We start from the raw sequence: 21,513 nt of genomic DNA on the forward strand, positions 1-21,513 counted from the left end.
TTTTTAAAGCATTTTCTCACATGCCTGTAAGCCAAGGACAACTCATTACACCTAAAGAAAACAATGAAAAACAACTTATCATGGATGAAATGGAGAACTTCAGTCTCACAGTCAACCCTTTGAGTGACAGACTTTCCTTGTTAAGTACTAGCAGTGAGACTATTCCAATGGTGGTGTCCGATTTTGACCTTCCCGATCATCAGATAGAAATACTCCAGAGTTCTGACTCTGGCTGTTCACAGTCATCTGCTGGAGACAACCTGAGCTATGAGGTGGAGGCAGAAAGCTTCAGTGCTCAGAATAGTTCTCAGACATTGCGAGAAGACTCACCTGATGAAATTGTGCAACAGGTGGTTATTGACTTGATATGTAAGGTAGTAAGTGGTCTTGGAGAGGAGACCGAATCAGTTAAACATGATCTGCATCCCGATGATGCTTCATCTAAATTCAATACTTTAGATCATTCTGAGGAGGTTTCTAAAAGTGAAGATCAAAATATTCAAAGCAGCCAGAACAGTTTGTTTGGTGATGACAGTTCTCAGTTATTATCTGCTTCGACTGAGATTGGACTTGAAAGACTAATGGATTCATCACCTTGTATTGGAGTAAGCCCTCAGGCCCCCTCTGACCTTACTTTCAGTTCAACAGATGCAAAATCTGGACAAAGAAGTCACAGTAGTATTCAGTTCAGCTTCAAAGGAAAACTACCAGAAAAAATGTCAGAAAAAGAAACTATTGTTAAAGAGGCTGGTAAGCAACCAGGAGCAAAGCCCAAAGTGAAAATAGCCAGAAGGAAAGATGAAGACAAGAAAAAAGCACAAACAGAAAAGCTTAAACAAACTAGTATTTTCTTTAGTGATGGTCTTGATTTAGAGAATTGGTACAGCTGTGGAGAGGGAGAAATTTCAGAAATAGAGAGTGATGTGGGATCTCCAGGAATACGAAAATCTCCCAGCTTTAACATTCATCCATTATATCAACATGTGTTGCTTTATCTCCAGTTATATGACTCCTCAAGAACATTATATGCTTTTTCTGCAATCAAAGCAATCTTGAAAACAAATCCTTCTGCTTTTGTAAATGCCATCTCTACTACCAGTGTCAACAATGTATACACTCCTCAGCTGTCCTTGCTTCAGAATCTTTTAGCCAGGCATCGAATATCTGTTATGGGCAAAGACTTCTATAGTCACATTCCAGTGGACTCTAACCATAACTTTAGGAGTTCTATGTACATAGAAATTCTTATCTCTCTATGTTTATACTATATGAGGAGCCACTATCCAACTCATGTCAAGGTAACCCCGCAAGATCTAATAGGAAACCGCAACATGCAGATGATGAGCATTGAAATTTTGACACTTCTCTTTTCTGAATTGGCAAAAGTAATAGAAAGTTCTGCAAAGGGCTTTCCTAGCTTTATTTCAGACATGTTATCCAAATGCAAGGTTCAGAAAGTGATCCTGCACTGTTTGCTATCTTCTATCTTTAGTGCACAGAAGTGGCACAGTGAAAAGATAGCTGGTAAAAACATCGTTGTTATTGAAGAAGGTTTCTCTGAAGACAGCCTTATCAACTTTTCTGAGGATGAATTTGACAGTGGCAGTACTCTACAGTCACAGCTCTTAAAAGTGCTTCAGCGACTAATTGTCTTAGAGCATAGAGTAATGACTGTGCCTGAGGAGAATGAAACAGGCTTTGAATTTGTCATTGCTGACTTGGAGCAGATTAACCCACAGCAGCCAATGACTTCACTTCAGTATTTACACTCCCAGCCAATAACCTCTCAAGGCATGTTTCTCTGTGCAGTAATAAGAGCTTTACACCAACACTGTGCCTGTAAAATGCACCCCCAGTGGATTGGCCTAATCACTTCTACTCTGCCTTACATGGGAAAAGTTCTACAAAGAGTGGTAGTTTCTGTGACCCTCCAGCTTTGCAGGAATTTGGATAATTTAATTCAGCAGTATAAATATGAAACAGGATTATCCAGTAGCAGGCATGTATATACTTTTTTCCTTTTTGCAAATTTGATCATATATTTAAACGTTTCTTTAGCTGTGTGGAGCAAATTCACAACAAACTCAATGTTGAATTTTAGGCCGCTTTGGATGGCATCAATTACTCCACCAGATATGATTCTTACCCTGTTAGAAGGCATCACAACAATAATTCATTACTGTCTACTTGATCCATCTACACAGTATCATCAGGTAAACTTAGTCAAGCATCTGAGAGGCTTCTTATGTCATATTTGTTAAATTAGAGTGCATGGTCTATACTCAGAATGCTTGTAATGTTGAATTTGCTCTGATTTTAAGTTTGAAGGGCTTGTGGGGAAAATATTCAATATATTTAAATCATAATGAACAATTTTGGGGTAATAATTAGGATTTAGAAAATTCTTATAAGAGAAAGCATTATTCATTGATAACATATTATATGCCTCCTTAAGTACACAGACCATCAAACTTTCCAATCGTCGCATGCATTCTCCAAAGATTCAGTTGTCACAATGGCTTATTCTTGGAGTCCATGCTCCTACACAAGAACAAGGGTGGGAATTCCTCCACCTCAGGATTCTGAAGGGTTAGCTCCAGTAGCCAAACTCAATTGTGGAACTTTTCATTGGTGCCACACTTGATTGTTCCTGAATATGGTTGGGTTCTGTGTTCACCTACCTAGCTAACTCTGCTACCTGGATTTTACCCTCTTTAGAAACAAAACTTTCTGTCCGAATGTCCATTCTTGTGCCTCTTCCTGCTGGCTTGAAGCTTTGTATATTAGCAGCTTGTCTTTTGGCTCTGACAATATTTTGTAGCTGCTGCTGGGTGCATAGTCTGTATATTGGGCATTTGGCACCACTGTTTCTTGTTGACTGTTTAGCTTTATTTAAATATATATTTTCTATCCCTTTCCCCAACTCTTTTCAGTAGTCACCATCAAAATACTTATTACCTGTCTTTGCAAGTAGATAATGTTGTTGTGGTATTCATTATAGCACTACTTCTGAAGTAATGTTAATCACTTGCAAAGGCGTTTACAAAGATATACCGTATATACTCGTTCATAAGCCGAATATTTTTGGTAAAAAAGTGATGCATCAAAGAGCGGGGGTCGGCTTAAAACGGGTCTACACCAAACGTTGATGATTTTAAACTCTATGAAATCGTTGAATTGAATATCTAATACATTGTCGTTTTGTTTACCTGGCGCATCTGCAGGCATGGAGCCCCTCAGCTCCCATTGGCTGGGAACGGCAAACCGTGGCCACTGGGAGCTGAGGGGCTCCGTGCCTGTGAACGCTCCAGGTAAACAAAACGTCCCGACCTGCCAGCGGCTTACCCTGACGGGCCAGGAGCCAAAGTTTGCCAACCCCTGAAATATAGGGTCGGCTTATGAAAGGGTCATACAGTTTTTGCTATTTTTACCTAACCATCCTGGGGGGTCGGCTTATAAATGAACGGGCTAATGAATGAGTATATACGGTAAATATGATCACTGTAGACATAGAGATGATAATGAAAAACCCTCAGACCTTCAGAATATGCCCCAGTCTAATCGATAGCATTTTTAATATATCCCCCACCAAGTTATCTATGTACCCCATGGATAAGTACAACCTTTGCTTTGTATGCCTTGTGAAGGATCATGCTGGGCTGGATCTGCTTGCAGAATCAGCTGGAAGGTGTCACTACAAGCCCTGTGGTCCTGGATTAAGCACATTCCGCAACACTTCTGATAAATCCATATAGTCAGAAATACCACTGGATGTCAAGATTTTTGTGTTAGCACTAGCTACATCAGCAGATGTCTATGGGGATAGGCGAGGAAACTATGCTTTAACATCTTCCAGCCATACAGCACCACTCAATATGCCAGTGTCATATTTGCCTATCGTAACACTGAATTTCTTATATGATGCTTGGGAATAAAGCAGTAAACAGAGACCATTGAGTATGGAAGATACACTGGTTAGTTTTGGCCAAACTAAAATCTCTACATGCATTGTAATCAGAATATAAGACTGTCGGGTAAATCCCTATACATTCTGAAAAATCACACTTTTTGATTAATATATTTCAAGAGATCAATGCATTGTACACTAGATATTAAAGGTGCTACTTTATTATTTGAGAATGTTTAAGCATACGCTGCTAAAGGAATATGATCCCTGTTGCTACTTAAAACACAAATTTATATTAATAGACACATCATTCCAGAGGAATTGAAAAGACATTTTAAAAATACCGATTTTCATTTTCTTGCTGTTATTCAGAACAAACAGGGTAAACCATCTTACAAAAGCCTATGTAGACAATGTTCATCTTAAAATCATAGTGTAAAATGTTTAGATGTACATTGTTATTTCTTAATTTATATTGTTTTGCTAATGCTAGTATGTAGATATTTAATGCTGGGTTGTTGTTTTTTATAATGCCTCTAGCTTTTGGTTAACGTTGACCAGAAACACTTGCTTGAAGCACGCAGTGAAATCCTGTCTATCCTTCATATGATCATGTCGTCTGTGACTTTGCTGTGGAGCATACTGCACCAGGCAGATTCTTCAGAGAAAACAACTGCTGCAGCAGCTGCATCTGTTACCACTATTAATCTTGGATCAACAAAGGTCAGAACATCAGGAGTAACATGGTTTGAGTTGTGCATGATTATCTTTGTCAAACCAAATCTAATTGTATTCCATTAAAAGTTACCTGAACGGTATTTTAGAAAAGTCTTTCAACTTTTGCAATACCTGAGTTGTCCCCAGGCTAAGAGGGGATGGACAGCCAGTTTACTTTGGTAAAATATATAAGTTCTGACAAAAATATGACTCTCCAGTTAGTACTGTACTGATGACATAACATCACCCATGAAAAATAGTTGAAGCAGAGAGATGGGAAAGTGTTCACATTATAAACCATTTAAAATACTATTTTATATCTCTAAGGTTATAGAATATTTGTTTAAAATCTTTACAAAAATCTCACAATATACTTCAATAAACACTTGATCTGACACCCTTATGAGGTTCCATGCTCCATCCACCTCCTGTTAGTAACATCATTGTATGGAGAGAGGTCATATCAGATCATAGGCTGGCGACTGGAAAGAGTAGGTGGCGGACAGGAGGAATTGAACAATATGGTATTTGAGGAGTTTTTCAAAGTATTCAAGTAACATGCTTGATGTCCTGCTTCGCCCATTTATTGGAGTCAGTTCAAACTCTTCTGCTATTGAAGGAATTTTGTGTTTTTATAAACAAATTCAGGTTATCTGATATGATACATGGATTTTAGTGTGATTTCCACATAGTCGTCATGTTACTTTATGTACTACATAGCTGTTCACCTTAATATACACAATATTATTTCTTGATGTGTGTATAAAAAAAAGGACACCATGCTACAGGCTTTCACAACATAACCACTGAAACCAATTGCATCTAATTCTCTGTATTGTCTTTCTATAAATACCTGCTTCCTGGTCATATTCATGTTGGCAAAAAGACTCTCTGAAATCAATCTCCTTACAGAAGGGATGACAAATTTCACAAAGACAAGATCATCCTTTATACTCCAGAATAATTGGTTAGCTAAGTTTAACTCTTCCATACATCACAGATTGTTCTTGTTTTGTTTTGACCGAAGCTTCAACATTCAAGAGCACTTGTCATATGCTGGATATGAGAAGAGCTGTTAAGATTTATCTTGATTATAACCCAATTAATTCAGGACAATATCTAGGATGACCTTTTCCCGTACTTCACCCCATTCAAGATAAATCCTTTGGGTGCTACTACGATGGCCACTTCAAAGCCAAGCATAGAGTTAATATGGTTGGATAAGGAGTTACTGTAAAGAACTTGGTTTGATCTGTTTAATGCTTCAGTACAGCTTTGGAAGCAATTATCTGAAGGAGTGCAGAAGGGGCATGGCTAAGCTCTGGAACTCCATAGAGAAGTCTATGCTTGCCTCTGGTATTTGCAAGAGAGAAGTGCTGTCCAAATATTTCAGAATAGGAGATGGATAGTTCTCAGAAATTTTCCAGTGTGGTATGTCAGTCAATTAGAGTATAAAGTTTGGATGCTTTGTTTCAATGTGTGCACATTCTGTTTCTGTGTTTCAGAATTTGAGGCAGCAGATTCTTGAATTGTTGGGCCCAATATCAATGAATCACGGTGTTCACTTTATGGCTGCTGTTGCATTTGTATGGAATGAAAGGAGACAAAACAAAAACACTTCTAGAACAAAGGTGTGTGCATGTTGCTAGTTGACATGGATACTTAAATAAATTGTAATCTGATTTACTGGATTTCCAATATTTGTCTTTAGAACCTACTTTAAAAAAAATCAGTCTAAGATTTTTGGGGTCAAATGAAACATTACGCAAATCCTTTTCATAAGTGCATTTATGTTTATGCATGTGTTTGCATGCTCAAATAACCTAAAAAAAATGTGTGAATAGAATTTTTTAAAAACCCATTATTGTAAGTGACTAATATTTAAAATAGAGACTTCAAAGGAAAGTGATGGTCAATGAATATTTGGTAAACTATTTGTCCAAAAAATTTCACCTAGGTCTCGTTCCTACAAGTTGTTTTTTATTTATTTTTCTTTCTTTCCCATAGCTTCTCATGCATTGTCCTTTACTCATCAACTCCTTCTACACTGGACAACACTAACTATTAACTGTAACAGTAATCTATAGCACATGTTGGTCTTTTCCAGGTTATTCCTACAGCCAGTGACGAACAGCTTCTACTGGTAGAACTAGTTCGCTCTATCAGTGTTATGAGAACAGAGACTGTTATACAAACAGTAAAAGAAGTTTTAAAGCAGCCTCCAGCCATAGCCAAGGACAAGGTAGGAAAATCACAGAGTTGTTGTTAGTTCATATGATGCTATTTTAGAAGTGATAAATTGTATAAGTACTCAAATTGTCATGAAGGAACATGTGCTGTAGGTTGGTAACAGCTGTCCTCTACCAAAATCTGTTTCTGGTAATATCTTCTTAATCCTATTGAGTGTAGAAAACCACTTCTCTCATTTTAAAAATATATTTAGGGACAGATGCTAGACTGACAGTATTTGAAGGCTGAAGGCCATATAATCAATTGTGTTTCGTATTTCAAAAATAAGCAAGTTCAGATTAACAAAGTAGCTGTGCCACCTGTACAGTATCATATACTGATTTAAAATGCACTCTTTTGGATCCTAGTAGTTAGAAGGATTAATCAGGCGTGACTCTTTTTTTCATGGGGGCTAAGGTATTTTTAATGATGGGATGCCCCGGAATCCCCATTCCTTTCTCCTTTGCTATTGCTTTTGAAAGGCCTTGTATCATCTGTCCAGTTGAGGGAGGTCTAGACGTGATCTCTGGCCCCTCATCCTGGAGCCTGTCAGTGGCGTTCTATGATTCAGCTAGGGTGGAGGGGATAGAGGAGAGCGCTTCAGAATAACATTAGGTTTTACAGGGCTAAGATTTTTGCTGCCCAGGTGTGACACTCAGACACCTCTCTGAGTGCATTGCAATTTAATTTGACCTCATGCTATCCACTGTTTTGTTTACCTTTTGAAACCTGGTAGTTAGTTCAACACCCACTGTTTTTGTTGAGGTAAAAAAAAGACAAAAGTCAATTTCTTCTTGGTGACACTGATTTCTTGTCTTTCTAGAAGCATCTGTCATTGGAAGTCTGCATGTTGCAGTTTTTCTATGCTTATATTCAAAGGTAAGACAATGAGGCTGTAGATCCTTTATTATTTTCTTTCTGTATCATCAGTCAGTAGATAACTATAAAAGAGAATCTGGACATTTTATATCCTCAACAGAAAGCTGCCTCCCTTTGATTTACTACAACAGACCGAAAGGTTACATGAGAAGAAAACAGTTTTCTCCATTTGTAATCTTTGAGCTATATCCACTTAGACTCAACATTGCAATGCCTGACTTCTAGGCACACTGACACCTAGTAGAATCCACAGTCCTGAGTTAGGTGGCCAGGCTCCCTAGACAATGCCTGGGGAGAATTAGGCACCTAAGAATGGGATGCACAAAAACCAGAAAGCTGAATGGAGAGCTGCCTAAGCTAGCCATTAGAAAATACTGAGGACAGAGGTGGAGCCTAAGCCCTGCTCCTCAAAGGGAATTAGGCACATAATGGGAGGCACCTCCCTGGGGATTTATAGCCATGAACCCTCTCCTAGAGTTAGACACTTAAGCCAGGTCAGTCCTTTCTTGCAGAAAATGGAGGGGGAGGAAGAGGTGGAGATGCCCCCCTTATATTCAATAGCTTAGTTGCTAGAGCACTCACGCAGGACATGGGGGATCTGTGCTCAAATTCCCTCTCTGCCTGTTGTGGAGTAAGAACTTGAACCTAGGTCTCCCACCTCTCCAGTGAATGCCCTAATCACTGGGCTATAGGGTATTCTCTCAATCTCTCCTGTTGGAGCTGTTCCACTTTGTGTAAATAAATAAATATTCATTGGACTAGAGAGAACGTGAGATTATAGCACAGTGGTTAGGGCACTCACCTGAAAGACCCCTGTTCCAGTCTGTTCTAATGAATATCTAATTATTTATACAAAGTGGAACAGTTTCAACAGTTTCTTGAGACCTGCCCAAGAATACCTATATCCCAGTGATTAGGGCACTCCCCATGGAGGTAGGAGACCTGAGTTCAGGCAGAATGGGGATTTGATCCTGTGTGAGTGCTCTAACACTGAGTTATTGGGCATAAACACACTACCACCAACTCCTCTTTTGAATGGGCCCTGATATGGTAGCCATGCTCTGATAACACCTACCAAATTGGGCCCCTCAGGTGAGATAGGCAGAAGAATGCCTAGTTTGTGTATCTCACTGGGGTTTAGGCATAATCTGGGTATCAGGAGTGAGGTGGCTTTGTGCATGCCCACCAGCAGAAATACAGGTGGAATTTAGGCACCTACAAGGTAAGGGGGCAGCTGAGTGGGGGTTTTGAGGATCCAAATTTTGGAGTTAGGTGCCTAAAGGGGCAATTATGCACCTAAATTCCTTTGTGGGTCTAGCTGGTTTGTGTTATTTTATATTATAGATGAAACGGGAATCTTTTGGGTTCCTCAATTCCACCTTTATCTTTCATTCTCTCCCTAATTGGAAAGGCCCACAGCAAACCTCTTTGCAGCTGAGGAAGACTGGACTCAGACCCATCCCCTCCAGATCTCATCAGCACCACTTCAGTCATTAGCCAGAGAGGGTATCTTTTGAGTACAATGTTCTTCCCCCTACCTCCAGAGTCTGGCATGTTACCTCCATAACACCTCCACTCTCTATTGATATGTGAACCAAGGGGAGAGACAGGACCTAAATTTTGATCTCCTGCAGGAACAGTGCTTTTGATTGGCACTAAAGTTGGCGCTGTCAGACAGGAGGGATGGGAGAATAGAAAATGTGGGATATCTGTGACCCTTGACATGATTTTATCACTTTAACTCTGTCATTATCTTGCAGGATTCCAGTGTCCAGCTTAGTAGACAGCTGGGCAACACTATTGCTTCTTCTGAAGGACTCTATACAACTCAGTCTTCCAGCACCAGGGCAGTTTCTCATACTTGGGTGAGCAGTTATATTTACAATTTCTAACAAAATTCTGATCCCATAAATGTAAAATTATATAAAGAGCAAGTGTTTAAAATCTTGATTTAATTACTTAGAGTTTTGAATGGAGAAAAATTCCTATTTCCTAGAGACCTTCTTGACAAAGATTTATCTTGAATGCAGTATCTTACTTGGAAGAATGTTGATCATATACAAATGTTGATTCTTGTATTGCTCCGACCTTTTTCTGGAAGAACCACTTCTGGTATGAGTGTAGTACTATCTCCATCTTCATCCAGTTCTCAGCTTCCCTCAGTGACACTGCCAACTGTGGGGTAATTATGAATACTTGTGATGCTAGTTTGTGAGGTCTCCCAACACATTTTTTCGATATGCCACTAGAGAGCCATTAGATGAAAATGACTTTTTGTCACTTTCACCCATGGTCAAATTTAAATAAGAGACCTAGATATGTCAAACTCCATATCTCATTATTAATCCCCTCAGCTACCAGGACCCTCTAAATAGTAGTTTTAAACATCTAAATGTACTCCATAAGTCACTCTTATGACTATTTATTGTGTATATTATATTTTCCTCTCATGTGAAATAGGATTAATTACCAGCCCAGAAACAGTTTGCTGAACTTCAGAAATAAAATGCTGAATATGGTCATTTGTGTTAAGCACTGAGCAACAATCTCTGTAAATGGTGGTAATACTGTAGTAAAGTATTAAATCAAATAGTCACAAATTAATTTGTCCAAAACCATCTCCATGAAGATATTTTGGATGGATTCCAATGTTACATCTACTTGAAAACTATTAATTATACAAATTGTTCGTAACAATCAAAATACATTTCAGATATTTGGAAATGAGTCCTTTGGAATTTTAGCAAACTAAAGGGAAGTAGCTGAAGTTTCAATTAATATATACTGTGCATGTGAATTTGTCATGGAATTTTTACCTGTTACTCTAAAATAATGCAATATTTTATTTAAAGATTATCATCAGTATTAATTTAATATATTTTCTTTTTAGTGTTCTAAATGAGTTTATTATGAAAAACCCAAGTCTGGAGAATAAGAAAGATCAAAGAGATCTTCAGGTAAAAAAAATATTTTTGTATAAATTTACTGTTAAAATATTCTGCAGTAAATGCTTAACTGCTAAGAGTACAGCATATCTGATCTTTCCTGTACATTTAAAAAAATATTTTTAAGCAACTGATCTTGTTATAATGGCTTTTTTTGTTTTCTTTTGTAGTTTTTTCTATTGCTTATAGTTGTTACACTTTTCTTAATACTGTATTTAACTTAAAATTTCCTTGCTGTAACTTAAACCCATTGCTATTTGTTCTGTCCTCATTAACATTTCTCCCATCAGTCATCTTTCTGTGGACTGAGCTTTGCCTAGTTTTCTTAATTTTATATCACAGTTCTTATTTTCCCAACATTTATCACTTCTGTAGCTGCCCTCTGAGCTTTCTAAGCTTCATTTCTTTTTTAAAAAAATGTTGGAACCCAACACTGAATGCAGTACTCCAATTGAAGCTCAATAGCACTAAACAGAGAAGATTAATTACCTTGCTGCTTGTACTTGAGGTACTCCTGTTAATACAACTTGGATTAGTATTTTATGTAGCAGACTGTAGACTCATGTTCAGTTTATGATGCTCTCCTAGAACCCCCAGACACTTCTCTATGGTACTGCCACAAATCAGCATTCACCTATTCTATGGGCAAAACATGCAGTCAGATATGCATGTGCTTGCTGAATCTGAAATATACCTTAAGTGAATTCTCTTGTGAGCTTGAACACTTGACTACTTTTTTTGTGTTTTTCCTATAATTCCAAACCTGCTTAACTCCTGATCAGAGTGCCTAAGACGTTAGCTGCAAAGACTTATTATACTGCAACAGTCATGCTGTTTACCATCTGAAATCACTTTCCTGAAGCAACTTTCAGGATCATGAGTTAATTCATGTCTGTGATGGAGTAAGTTATTCTTTGATGTTAGGTGAAAAGGCATGCTGTTGGGGGGAGAGGTCTGTTACACAAGATTTTAATCACACTTGTTTACCATATACAAAAAGCATATGACATACCTTTTTACTTCACCTGCAATCATTTAAAAAATGTTGCAACTCCCGTTGCTTTAATTTTGAATGTAAACTCTTTGTGACAGTAAGCATTAAACAGTAGATAGTCCAGCAGAAGTCACATGTTCTTTGACCTATTTGTGATAGGTGACATTTTTGGAAAGGGTAATCCAGGATTATGAAATAATCTTTCAAATTATCCATTGAGACCTTGATATTTCAACAGATACACAAAAATGCTTCAGATTAAAAGGGGAAAAAAGAGTTTAACAGCCAGAAAGAGATTCTGTGAATGGACACAACATACTTAAATTTTCCCAGTCATTGGGATGGCTATTGAATAAACCTTATTTCTGTGCTTTTGTAAATGAAGATGTGAAAACTCTTGCTGCAATCAGATCCATACAACCTTCTACTTCTTACTCACAGATAAAGCCACTAAGCATATAATTGTTTCATTTTCCTCATTTCAGACCAATTCTCTAATTTATCAGAATTATTTTGCATTTCACTTCTGTCCTCTGAAGTGTTTGTGCTACCTTTCAACTTCATACCATCTACCAATTTGATTAATCGATCTGTTCAGCTCATCCTCCAAGGAATATTCATCATTGCTGATGTTGAACAGAAGTGAATCCAGAACAGAACCCTATGATGTTCCACTCTATAATTCCTCTTCCCCTGACACTGAACTAATGAGTATCTGTGTAGACAACATATCTCAAGACAGCCAATTTACTCTTTTACACGAGGTTCTTTACACATTTGCATCTTGCTTTCCATCAGGATGTAACTCACAAAATAGTGGATGCCATTGGTGCAATTGCTGGCTCTTCCTTGGAACAGACTACTTGGTTAAGACGAAATCTAGAGGTCAAACCTTCCCCCAAGATAATGGTTGATGGAAACAACTTGGAATCGGATGTTGAAGGTAGCTTATTTTCCCATTATTCAAAATAAAATATTGAATTAATTTATTGATTCCCTTCATGTTACTAAAAAATGACAGATTTTATAATAATTTTCCATGTCTTAGAATATATTTACTTTAAAAGATTTATTTTTGTAGATAGTGATCTAAGGTACATAGTTTCCAAAATTAATTGTCACATTTTCATTTAGATATGTTGTATCCAGCTCTGGAAACCTCAAATATAACTCCTTCAGTTTATAGCGTCCATGCATTAACATTACTTTCTGAGGTAAATGTTTCTTCAATTATACTACATGCTGGTTTCTTATAATACAGAGGGACATGGAGAGATTAGAAACATGCACATAAACATGCACATGAGATTCAATTTAGAAGAATACTAGTTAAATATCGATGGGATATTTAAATTACTGCCAGGGAAGCCAATATGCCCCGGTAAGGCGTACTGGGGCGTACCGGCTTACTTTCACCTCTGGATCAGAGAGTCATTGAGGTTCAGAACAGTGACTACTGACAGATGTCTAATAGGCAAAATAATTCTCTTATCTGTCAGGGGGTTCCTGTCATCTGCCCTGACCTCTGTCCTAGACATTCTATTTGTGTGATTTTGTTAATTTGCTGTATTACTTTGTGGTGGTTGATATTATATTTTATTTGCATTTTGTGGGGGCAGGAAAGGAAAATTTGACAGTAGCCATTGAAGTCAATGGACACAGGTTCCTGCCATGTGCCAGGATATTAATCTTTGTAATCCTGACATGTTATACATGTGCAGTGACTTGTACCAGGGTTTGCTGGAAGAAGTTGAGTGAGGAATTTGCGGTATTTGGTGAGGTTTTTTGTGGCAGGGTTTATTTTATATAGGCGTAGTATGGATGAATTTATGTGCTGGTAATTGTGGGCTAATGCTTATATTTTGTGGGCTATGCTATAGTGTGTCTTAGCTGAGAGTTCATGTATTTTTATTTTTAAATATATAGTGGATCTTTATACTTCGTTTTTTAAATTTTGTACAGTACCTCAGATTTGATAGCTTTTGTATTAAATTTGAATACATTCATATACTTATATGAATTTGAATAAATTAATAATACTTACATAGTTGCCACTCCTCTTATCAGTCATAGCAGAAATGTCACGGGTTAAATGGGCATGGAGATTTACCCAAGAAATGGCCCTTCACTGGGAGGAGAGTGTAGGGAAGTTTACAGCACAATCACCTGTGGATGGATTTAATTGTATCTTAAGCACTAAATTCACTTTATAAAAGAGAACCTGCACATTTTTTAAAAGGGAAAGATTTTATAATTTATTTTATTTTCTAATTTTAAAAGATTCAATATACTTAAGGTTTGGGAAATATTATATTGAAGAACATCATGCAGAAAAGTAACAGCATAAATATAATGCTCTTTTGGGGGTTATAAGAAGTAAGTTTAAAAAAGCCAAGCCAAACACTCCTCCCCAACAGCCACCTTAAATTCTGCAATTTCTTGCTTCTTATGTCTTGTAGGTTTTGGCTCATCTGTTGGATATGGTTTTCTACAGCGATGAAAAAGAGAGAGTTATTCCTTTGCTTGTAAATATTATGCATTATGTTGTGCCCTACCTCCGCAATCACAGGTATCATTACAATTTATATAGCTCAGACCTCACGTCTACTGGAGTTTGTTGGATGTTCTGCATTTCAACTGAATGAAGCTGCCTATAAGAGAGTGAATGTGACAGACTGTCTGACTCCCCACCAAATTATCTGGAGCCTGGATGAAATATATTGAGCTGGAAGCAAGAATTCAGATGTCACAGCCCTTCTTACTGACCAAGGCCTCATGCACTAACTCTCAGAAGCAATCAAGTATTAGCCCCCATACTTTATAAATAAGTTAACAGAGAGGTTGCAAAAGGTCACTTCAGACAGAGTCTGGAATGGTATCCAAGTTTCTAACATGGCAGAAGCAAGTCTTATCTGCTCAGCCACATTTTGTTTCAGATCTAATGTGCCAGATATATATGCTTTGGATTTCCTATCTATAATCACACTCTCATGTCAGAGCCAGGGATAAGAATGCAAGATTCCTGATCTCCAATATTCTGCTGCTTTCTGTATTCGTTGTACAGCTATTTGCTAAAGTGTTAGTCAGATCCCTTTTAGCGGCTGATCCACAAAGAGGATAACAACCTCTCTTGCAGCACATATGAAAAGTGATTTTAATATGATGTTTTAAAACCATTGTTTTCACAGGAGACTGGATATATATTCATAACTTTTTTAAAGCAGTGATTTAAAAGATTTCATGTTGAGTTGCTTTTTCTTTCCAGTGCTCACAATGCACCCAGTTATCGAGCCTGTGTTCAGTTATTGAGCAGTCTTAGTGGGTATCAGTATACAAGAAGAGCATGGAAAAAGGAAGCTTTTGATCTTTTCATGGATTCCAGCTTCTTCCAAATGGATGCTTCTTGTGTTAACCAGTAAGAGATTTTCTTGTTTGTATCTGTTATTGTAAATGTTCAGCATATAGTGTATTCAGTTACATATTAAAAATGCTGGGCAATGTAAGCCAGATATTGCCAACAAACTTCTCTGTTTGTGGGTGCATACATATTATGAGGTGTGCACAGATTATGAAAGTCACATATTCAAACCTTATTTGTGTGCACAAATTGAGTGCAAATGACTTTGTATTTGTAACCCTATCATAGACATGAATAAGAGAGTACTAAAATTGCATGTGCAGCCAGTTTCTAAGGAAAATTTAAAATTTGCCGTAGAAAATTTGGCCCTATATGTATTTTTAAATTTGGTTAAAAGAACAGAAAATATTTCAAATAAAAATACAAATGTCTTGCTTTTTTAATTATACACAATCATCCTCTTTCCTTTTAGTTGGAGAGCAATTATGGATAATTTGATGACACATGACAAAACTACGTTTAGAGATTTGATGAGTGAGTACTAACTCCTGTATAATAAAAATACTTACTGCTTATATGTTATTTTATGTTTCAAAGCACTCCATACATGTTAACTTATGTACAATTCATTACATCAATTTCTCCAGGAAAGACATTTAAAAAACCTAAAATAAGTATTTCTTGGAAAATTTTTGTTCAGGATTTTAAATTTCACTTGAAAAGATATTTGTAAGAAATGTTTGAATTAAGCCGTGTTTTAATTTACATTTCTTCTTAAACTACTGGCATTTTGAAGAAAAGGGCACTGCATTCACCTCTACCATACCAGGGCACAACTTCTTTGAAATAAATGGAGGTGTCCCTCCTTGTGCCAGCAGTGAATTTTACTCTTTATGTGAAAAAGTGTATCAAGCAAATACTTTGTCCAGTCTCAAAATGTCATTAACAATGTTCTAACTTGAGGAAAAAGATGATTATAGAATCCTGCAGAATGACAATTTCTGATTAACAGTTTATTTAAAGATACAGAGCCAGATTCTCCTTTTAGTTATACTGCTACAAGTAGGGTTGCCCCAGTATAACAAAGCAGAATTTGACCCAAATTATGCAGACACTCCCTGACTTACACAAGCGTTCTGTTCCAGAACGCCTTGTGTAACTCGAATTTTGTGTTAGTCGGAAATGTATACCCGACCATTACGCAAAAAAAACAACCCAAAAACAAAACAAAAACCTCCTAGCTTATGGAACTTTTTCCATAAGTGCGGATTTGCGTAAGTCGGGTTTGTGTAACCCAGGGGGCGTCTGTATTTAACATAAAGGCAATATGTATATTTGCCAGGTTTTTTTCAATATATGTTTCTTAAATATGTTCATTTTGTTTAAATAGTATCTTACCTATATGTACAAATTACACAGTTGACTTGAAGATTGTCTTCATACTTCTGGTTGTATTCATGTGATAAAATAAATGTTGCCTTTCTTTTACCATTAAAAATATGTCTCAAGATAGTACTTTTTCTCTCTTAGCACGAGTGGCCGTGGCTCAGAGCAGTTCACTCAATCTGTTTGCTAATCGGGATGTAGAGTTGGAACAGCGAGCTATGCTTCTGAAGAGGCTGGCCTTTGCCATTTTTAGCAGTGAAGTGGACCAGTACCAGAAATATCTTCCAGATATACAAGGTCAGTAGAAATTATTATTTACCAGAATTTCTTTTTTAAATAAAAGTGATTGTTGCTGAAGAATACTTTGTCATAAAGTAGATGTGTTGTGGGCTCTGGTATGCATTAGCCACTATCACTGAATTTCATTTTTAACAGTCCTCATAATAGAAATCATAATGGAATCGACGAGCCTGATCCTGTCTCTATTGAAAGTGTTGACAAAATTCCAGCTGTTTTCAATGGGAGCAGGGTTGGATTTCAAATGACAGTAGAGCACATAGGCTTGTTGACTGCCAGTTAACTTCCCACTGCATCATGTCACTCATCTGTCATCTTATCAATTGGTCGGTATCCCTGGATATCCTATAAGCTGTTCACTTACATGGTTTATAGGCTCACATGCCCCCCTACCTGTACATTCAGCTACGTAGGTGTGTGTAGGCCTAGATGAAAATATTGCAGGTTCTACAAATTCCTGTAGCTGTTTGTTCTGCTCTTCTGTTAGTTTGTTCAGTAATTAACATTGGAGGTTGTTATTGCTTCCTGCTAACTCTTTCATAGGAATTTGGGAGAGGGCTCTTTTCCCCCCTCTGATGTGATGCAGATTGTCAGGACAGCTTCCTTCTAGGCATGATATCTTTGTAGATTATCATAATACACTGTGGTTCTTCCTCCAAATGGGTAGAACCATAATCTTCCTTGTCCACTTGTTCCATGATTTGTATTTTGAAGCTCCTTTCCAATCAGCTAGTAACTAGCTGTAGGTCTGGCCTGTTCATGATATCTGGTTGTTTTTCTTGTCTGAACTGTGTGTGGACGGTGTGGAGGTTTGCTACTTGAGAGGCTATCTCTTTACTCGTTGGATACTGCAATGTAGGTGATGAGCTGGAACTCGCAGTAATCAGGTTTACGTAAAAAGCATCTGAGGACAGAATAGTTTCAGTGTAATATACAGCATAGTAATAGTACAATATTTTAATACGGTAAACATGAGTTACTCTAGCTCTTACCACATATCTTTTGCTAGAAATAGAGGTCACACCTTTATAATCTGTTGTTCTTCTCTTTGGAATGAATCAAACTCTCGTATAGATAAACAATGTAATGTAGCATAGGGAACAAATAGGGGTGTTTTGTTTGTTTTGCAGTCATATAAATATTTGGTTCACACAATTTATTTTGGACATTGACAAAAGGAATAAAATATAGTTACGTATATTAATATTAAAATATATTTAACTCTAACAAGAATAAACTGACTGGAAAACTAAAAAGCTAACCAGAACTATTATAAACTGAGGAATCCTTGTTGGCTTTCTGTTTCAGAAAGGCTGGTAGAAAGTCTCCGTTTGCCTCAAGTGCCCACCCTTCACTCTCAAGTGTTCCTGTTTTTCAGAGTATTGCTTTTAAGAATGTCTCCACAGCACCTTACCTCACTTTGGCCTACCATGATCACTGAACTGGTGAGTTGTAGTTAGCATTCATGATTTGGAAAACTGATGGTGCATAGGTAACTTAATACCTGAATATCTGTTTGAGTTGCCCCAGGGAAATAAGTTATAGTTACGTTATGTACATTTAAATGTACAATGGTCACCATTTAAACTGAATGCTGACTTGTTTGTACAGTCTTGATAACATCTGTTTCCTCAAATCAAATAAAATGTCTGTATGGCTTATGTGATCAGTTAAGCCATACAGAAAATATTTTATTTTTTAAATTTCCAGTCTTTGTTCCTTCCCTGCTCCCACTTGCATCCTGAAGTAACTTTGCACCTCCCTCAATGTTCATTCCTTCTTTGCTCCTACTTACCAGTTCACTTCCTGCCAAAGTAAGCTTGCTTCCCCCCCAACATGCCTGCTCCCTCACTACTTTCACTTGCTTCTTCCTTGCGGATGCCTTACCAGTCATTTAGCCCCTTCTGATCCTGATGACATCAAGTAGAGGGATCTGAAAGACTTGTTATATTGGTAATCAGTGGTGATTCATGGCACTTTATGGCTATATTTTTGTAACCAGACATGTGTACGGCCAGAGCTTTGGCTCTGCTCTATCACAAATGGGACAGAGCACTGCCTTTAAACGGCCAACTGGGGATTCCTCCTGTGTGGGATGTTTCAGGAGTAGAAGAGGTTGATAGCCAGAGCACCCTGTAGTCCATTGATTCTTGGTTAGCAGAGTGGCCCCTTGGAGTGCCATTACCAGTTGGCTTAAATTAGAGCAGCATTGAGGTGTTAAATTAAATTCTGAATTTTGCTGGAGGCTAATCTGAACCCTGGTTGCACTCCGGGAGAGGAAAGATAGCATAATGACGTTCTGTATCTTCTTGTTCCATGCAATAAATGCTGGTAAATTAGCTAGAAAAAGGTGTTCTAAAGATTATCAGAATATAATTATGAAATAAATATGTTTAAAATAAGTTGGGAGAATAGCAGCGATCTAAATATTAAGTACACCTCTACCCCGATATAACGCTGTCCTCAGGAGCCAAAAAAATCTTACTGCGTTATAGGTGAAACTGCGTTATATCAAACGTGCTTTGATCCACCGGAGTGTGCAGCCCCGCCCCCCCCGGAGCGCTGCTTTACCGCGTTATATCCGAATTCGTGTTATATCGGGTCGAGTTATATCGGGGTAGAGGTGTAGCACATTCTCCCCTGTGCAAGGTATGCTCAGAACAGAAGAGATGATGTGGCTGTCTGGGGGCTGGTTACAGCTGCTTGATTCCCAAGCTGCCATAGTCCTGACATAAGTTAGACCAATTTTGGGATTGCTCTAATTTGATACAGCTGACTACGGTCCCTGAAAGATCACATTTCATCTGAGAATTAGCACATGGTACTGGGGCTCCACTCTTGCTTCCCTGGCATATCTCCTATTCTGGAAGTGCAGGAGGTTGGCATAGGAGCTTGTTCTGACTTTACACTAGTTGAGAATCCCCTCCACTGGGGGAATTGCTGGACAGTGGCAGCCAGATTACTTTCCCTCTGCACTATTCAGGCAGCAAAAAGGGATGGAACAATCATTGAGAGTCTGGTCCTATATGGCCAAGTAGGCTGATGGGTGATTTCATTAGCCAGGGAATGGAAATAAACCTCCAAATCTCAGTCCCGTTAAGGCTCTTTCCTTAGGGCTTGTGTATTATTCTTCAAATCCTCACAAAAATCAACTAAAAAACTGGGCAGTAATTCCCTGGAAGCTTTTCCTGCTTTAGCCAGCCTGGAAGGGAGAAAGCACACTCTTCCCCTTAGCTTTCCTTTGACCCAGCTGCTGCTTTTTTTAATACTCTGCCCTAAGCAGTCATGTGACCAGCCAGGACCTGTTAACCCTTTTCAGGCTGCAGACCTTTACCCTGAGACAATCCATTAAAAATAAAATGTTTTTAAAATATAGAATTTGACCTTCAGGTACAAGTGTTTTTACTGATGGAACAAGAACTCACTGCTGATGAAGATATTTCAAGGTAAAATTGAATTAATTTCTGCTCGTTTGTTCAATTTTATGATACCCTGTAGTCTTCTGAAGTCCTATAGGACAGTTGTATTAATATGTAGAAATAGTTTGTCATAGAAAAATTGTTCAAGTTCAGATGAAGAATATTTGAATCTTACTGCAGTACCAGGACATTATATTTGGACTTTCTGTTTTAAAAAAAACAAAACAAAAACCTCACCACTAACTACTAATAAATAACTATGTTAAATCATGTAACCTTTTTCAAGAATATTTTTAAATTCTGCAAATAGTCCCATTGCAGTCAGTGGGTCAAGTTGCATGAATAAACTTTACATGTTTCCATAATGTGTACTTTGGATTATTTTACATGGGTTCTATAACGGTATTATGAAATATAATGAAAATTTGTTTTGAAATATTTAAAAACATGAAAATCGTATGTTTCTAGTTTTGTTGTCCATTCCTAGCCTCACAGTTCCCACACAGTTTGTATAGTCATAGCTTTATAGCAGTGGCGTAGCCAGGACGGGACACATGGGTGGACCCCGACTTGGGGTGGGTGGGCAATGACAGGGGGCAGGAAGGATCGGGGCCACTTCTCCCCCACCCTCTCCAGCCGGCCTTGCTGGGGGCGATGGACATGCTGGCCAGGGGCCCTTCTGGGCCTAGGTGCACACCCAGAGAGCGGGAGCAGGGCGCGGGGGCTTGCCCCACTCTGCCCACCCGGCGCTCCAGCCGGGGAGCGGGGTCAGAGTGTGGGGACTTGCGGGCGGGCAAGCCGCCCCAACCCTGCTCTCCGGCTAGAGTGCCAGGCAGGCGGACGGAGCGGGGCGAGCCCCTGATCCCACTCTCCGGCTGGAACGCCGGGTGGACGGAGCGGGGCAAGCTCCCGACCCCACTCTCCATCTGGAGCGTCGGGTGGGCAGAGCAGGGCAAGCGCTGGGGCCAGAGCCGGGGCCTGAGTGGGTGGGTCGTGGCTCACCCAGGCCCACCCGTGGCTACGCCCCTGCTTTTGAGGCAGATTTTTCAAAGGCACAAAGGGGAGATACGAGCTTAACTCCTGTTTGCTTTTTCTTAGCTCCCTGCTAAAAAATTGTATAGTCAGTTGCTTGACCACACTTTGGTAATTATGAAATATACTCAAGAGACCAAATAACCAATGTCAGTCCATTTTATTAATATGGCACAGGAAATAGGTTCTGTACGATACCAGTCTCCGAAGAGCAGTCCCATGCAGTGATGTTATATTCACCTTAGGCAGAAGGTGTGCTCCCCAGGTTACACATTTTAGCTGATATTATTCATATGATTTTACAAGTGACACACCTCTTTACACATCACTAAAATCCAATCCATCAGTTT

The 21,513-nt window shown here is 38.5% G+C and overlaps 1 protein-coding gene across 1 annotated transcript in view; it reads left to right on the plus strand.

Moving 5' to 3' along the window:
• The window catches only part of DOP1A (DOP1 leucine zipper like protein A), a 78,874-nt gene that overhangs the window by 48,263 nt on the left and 9,098 nt on the right, over positions 1-21,513 (plus strand). The window contains exons 20-35 of the mRNA XM_065400549.1: positions 32-1,999; positions 2,102-2,213; positions 4,448-4,630; positions 6,130-6,255; positions 6,732-6,866; positions 7,677-7,732; positions 9,493-9,597; positions 10,623-10,689; positions 12,470-12,614; positions 12,806-12,885; positions 14,131-14,240; positions 14,937-15,086; positions 15,502-15,563; positions 16,560-16,712; positions 18,021-18,157; positions 20,103-20,158. Of these exons, the coding sequence (XP_065256621.1) occupies positions 32-1,999; positions 2,102-2,213; positions 4,448-4,630; positions 6,130-6,255; positions 6,732-6,866; positions 7,677-7,732; positions 9,493-9,597; positions 10,623-10,689; positions 12,470-12,614; positions 12,806-12,885; positions 14,131-14,240; positions 14,937-15,086; positions 15,502-15,563; positions 16,560-16,712; positions 18,021-18,157; positions 20,103-20,158 (3,645 nt within the window). The remainder of the gene's footprint in view (positions 1-31; positions 2,000-2,101; positions 2,214-4,447; positions 4,631-6,129; positions 6,256-6,731; positions 6,867-7,676; positions 7,733-9,492; positions 9,598-10,622; positions 10,690-12,469; positions 12,615-12,805; positions 12,886-14,130; positions 14,241-14,936; positions 15,087-15,501; positions 15,564-16,559; positions 16,713-18,020; positions 18,158-20,102; positions 20,159-21,513) is intronic.

The sequence above is a fragment of the Emys orbicularis genome, chromosome 3 (assembly GCF_028017835.1).
Source record: "Emys orbicularis isolate rEmyOrb1 chromosome 3, rEmyOrb1.hap1, whole genome shotgun sequence".
NCBI lineage: Eukaryota > Metazoa > Chordata > Testudines > Emydidae > Emys > Emys orbicularis.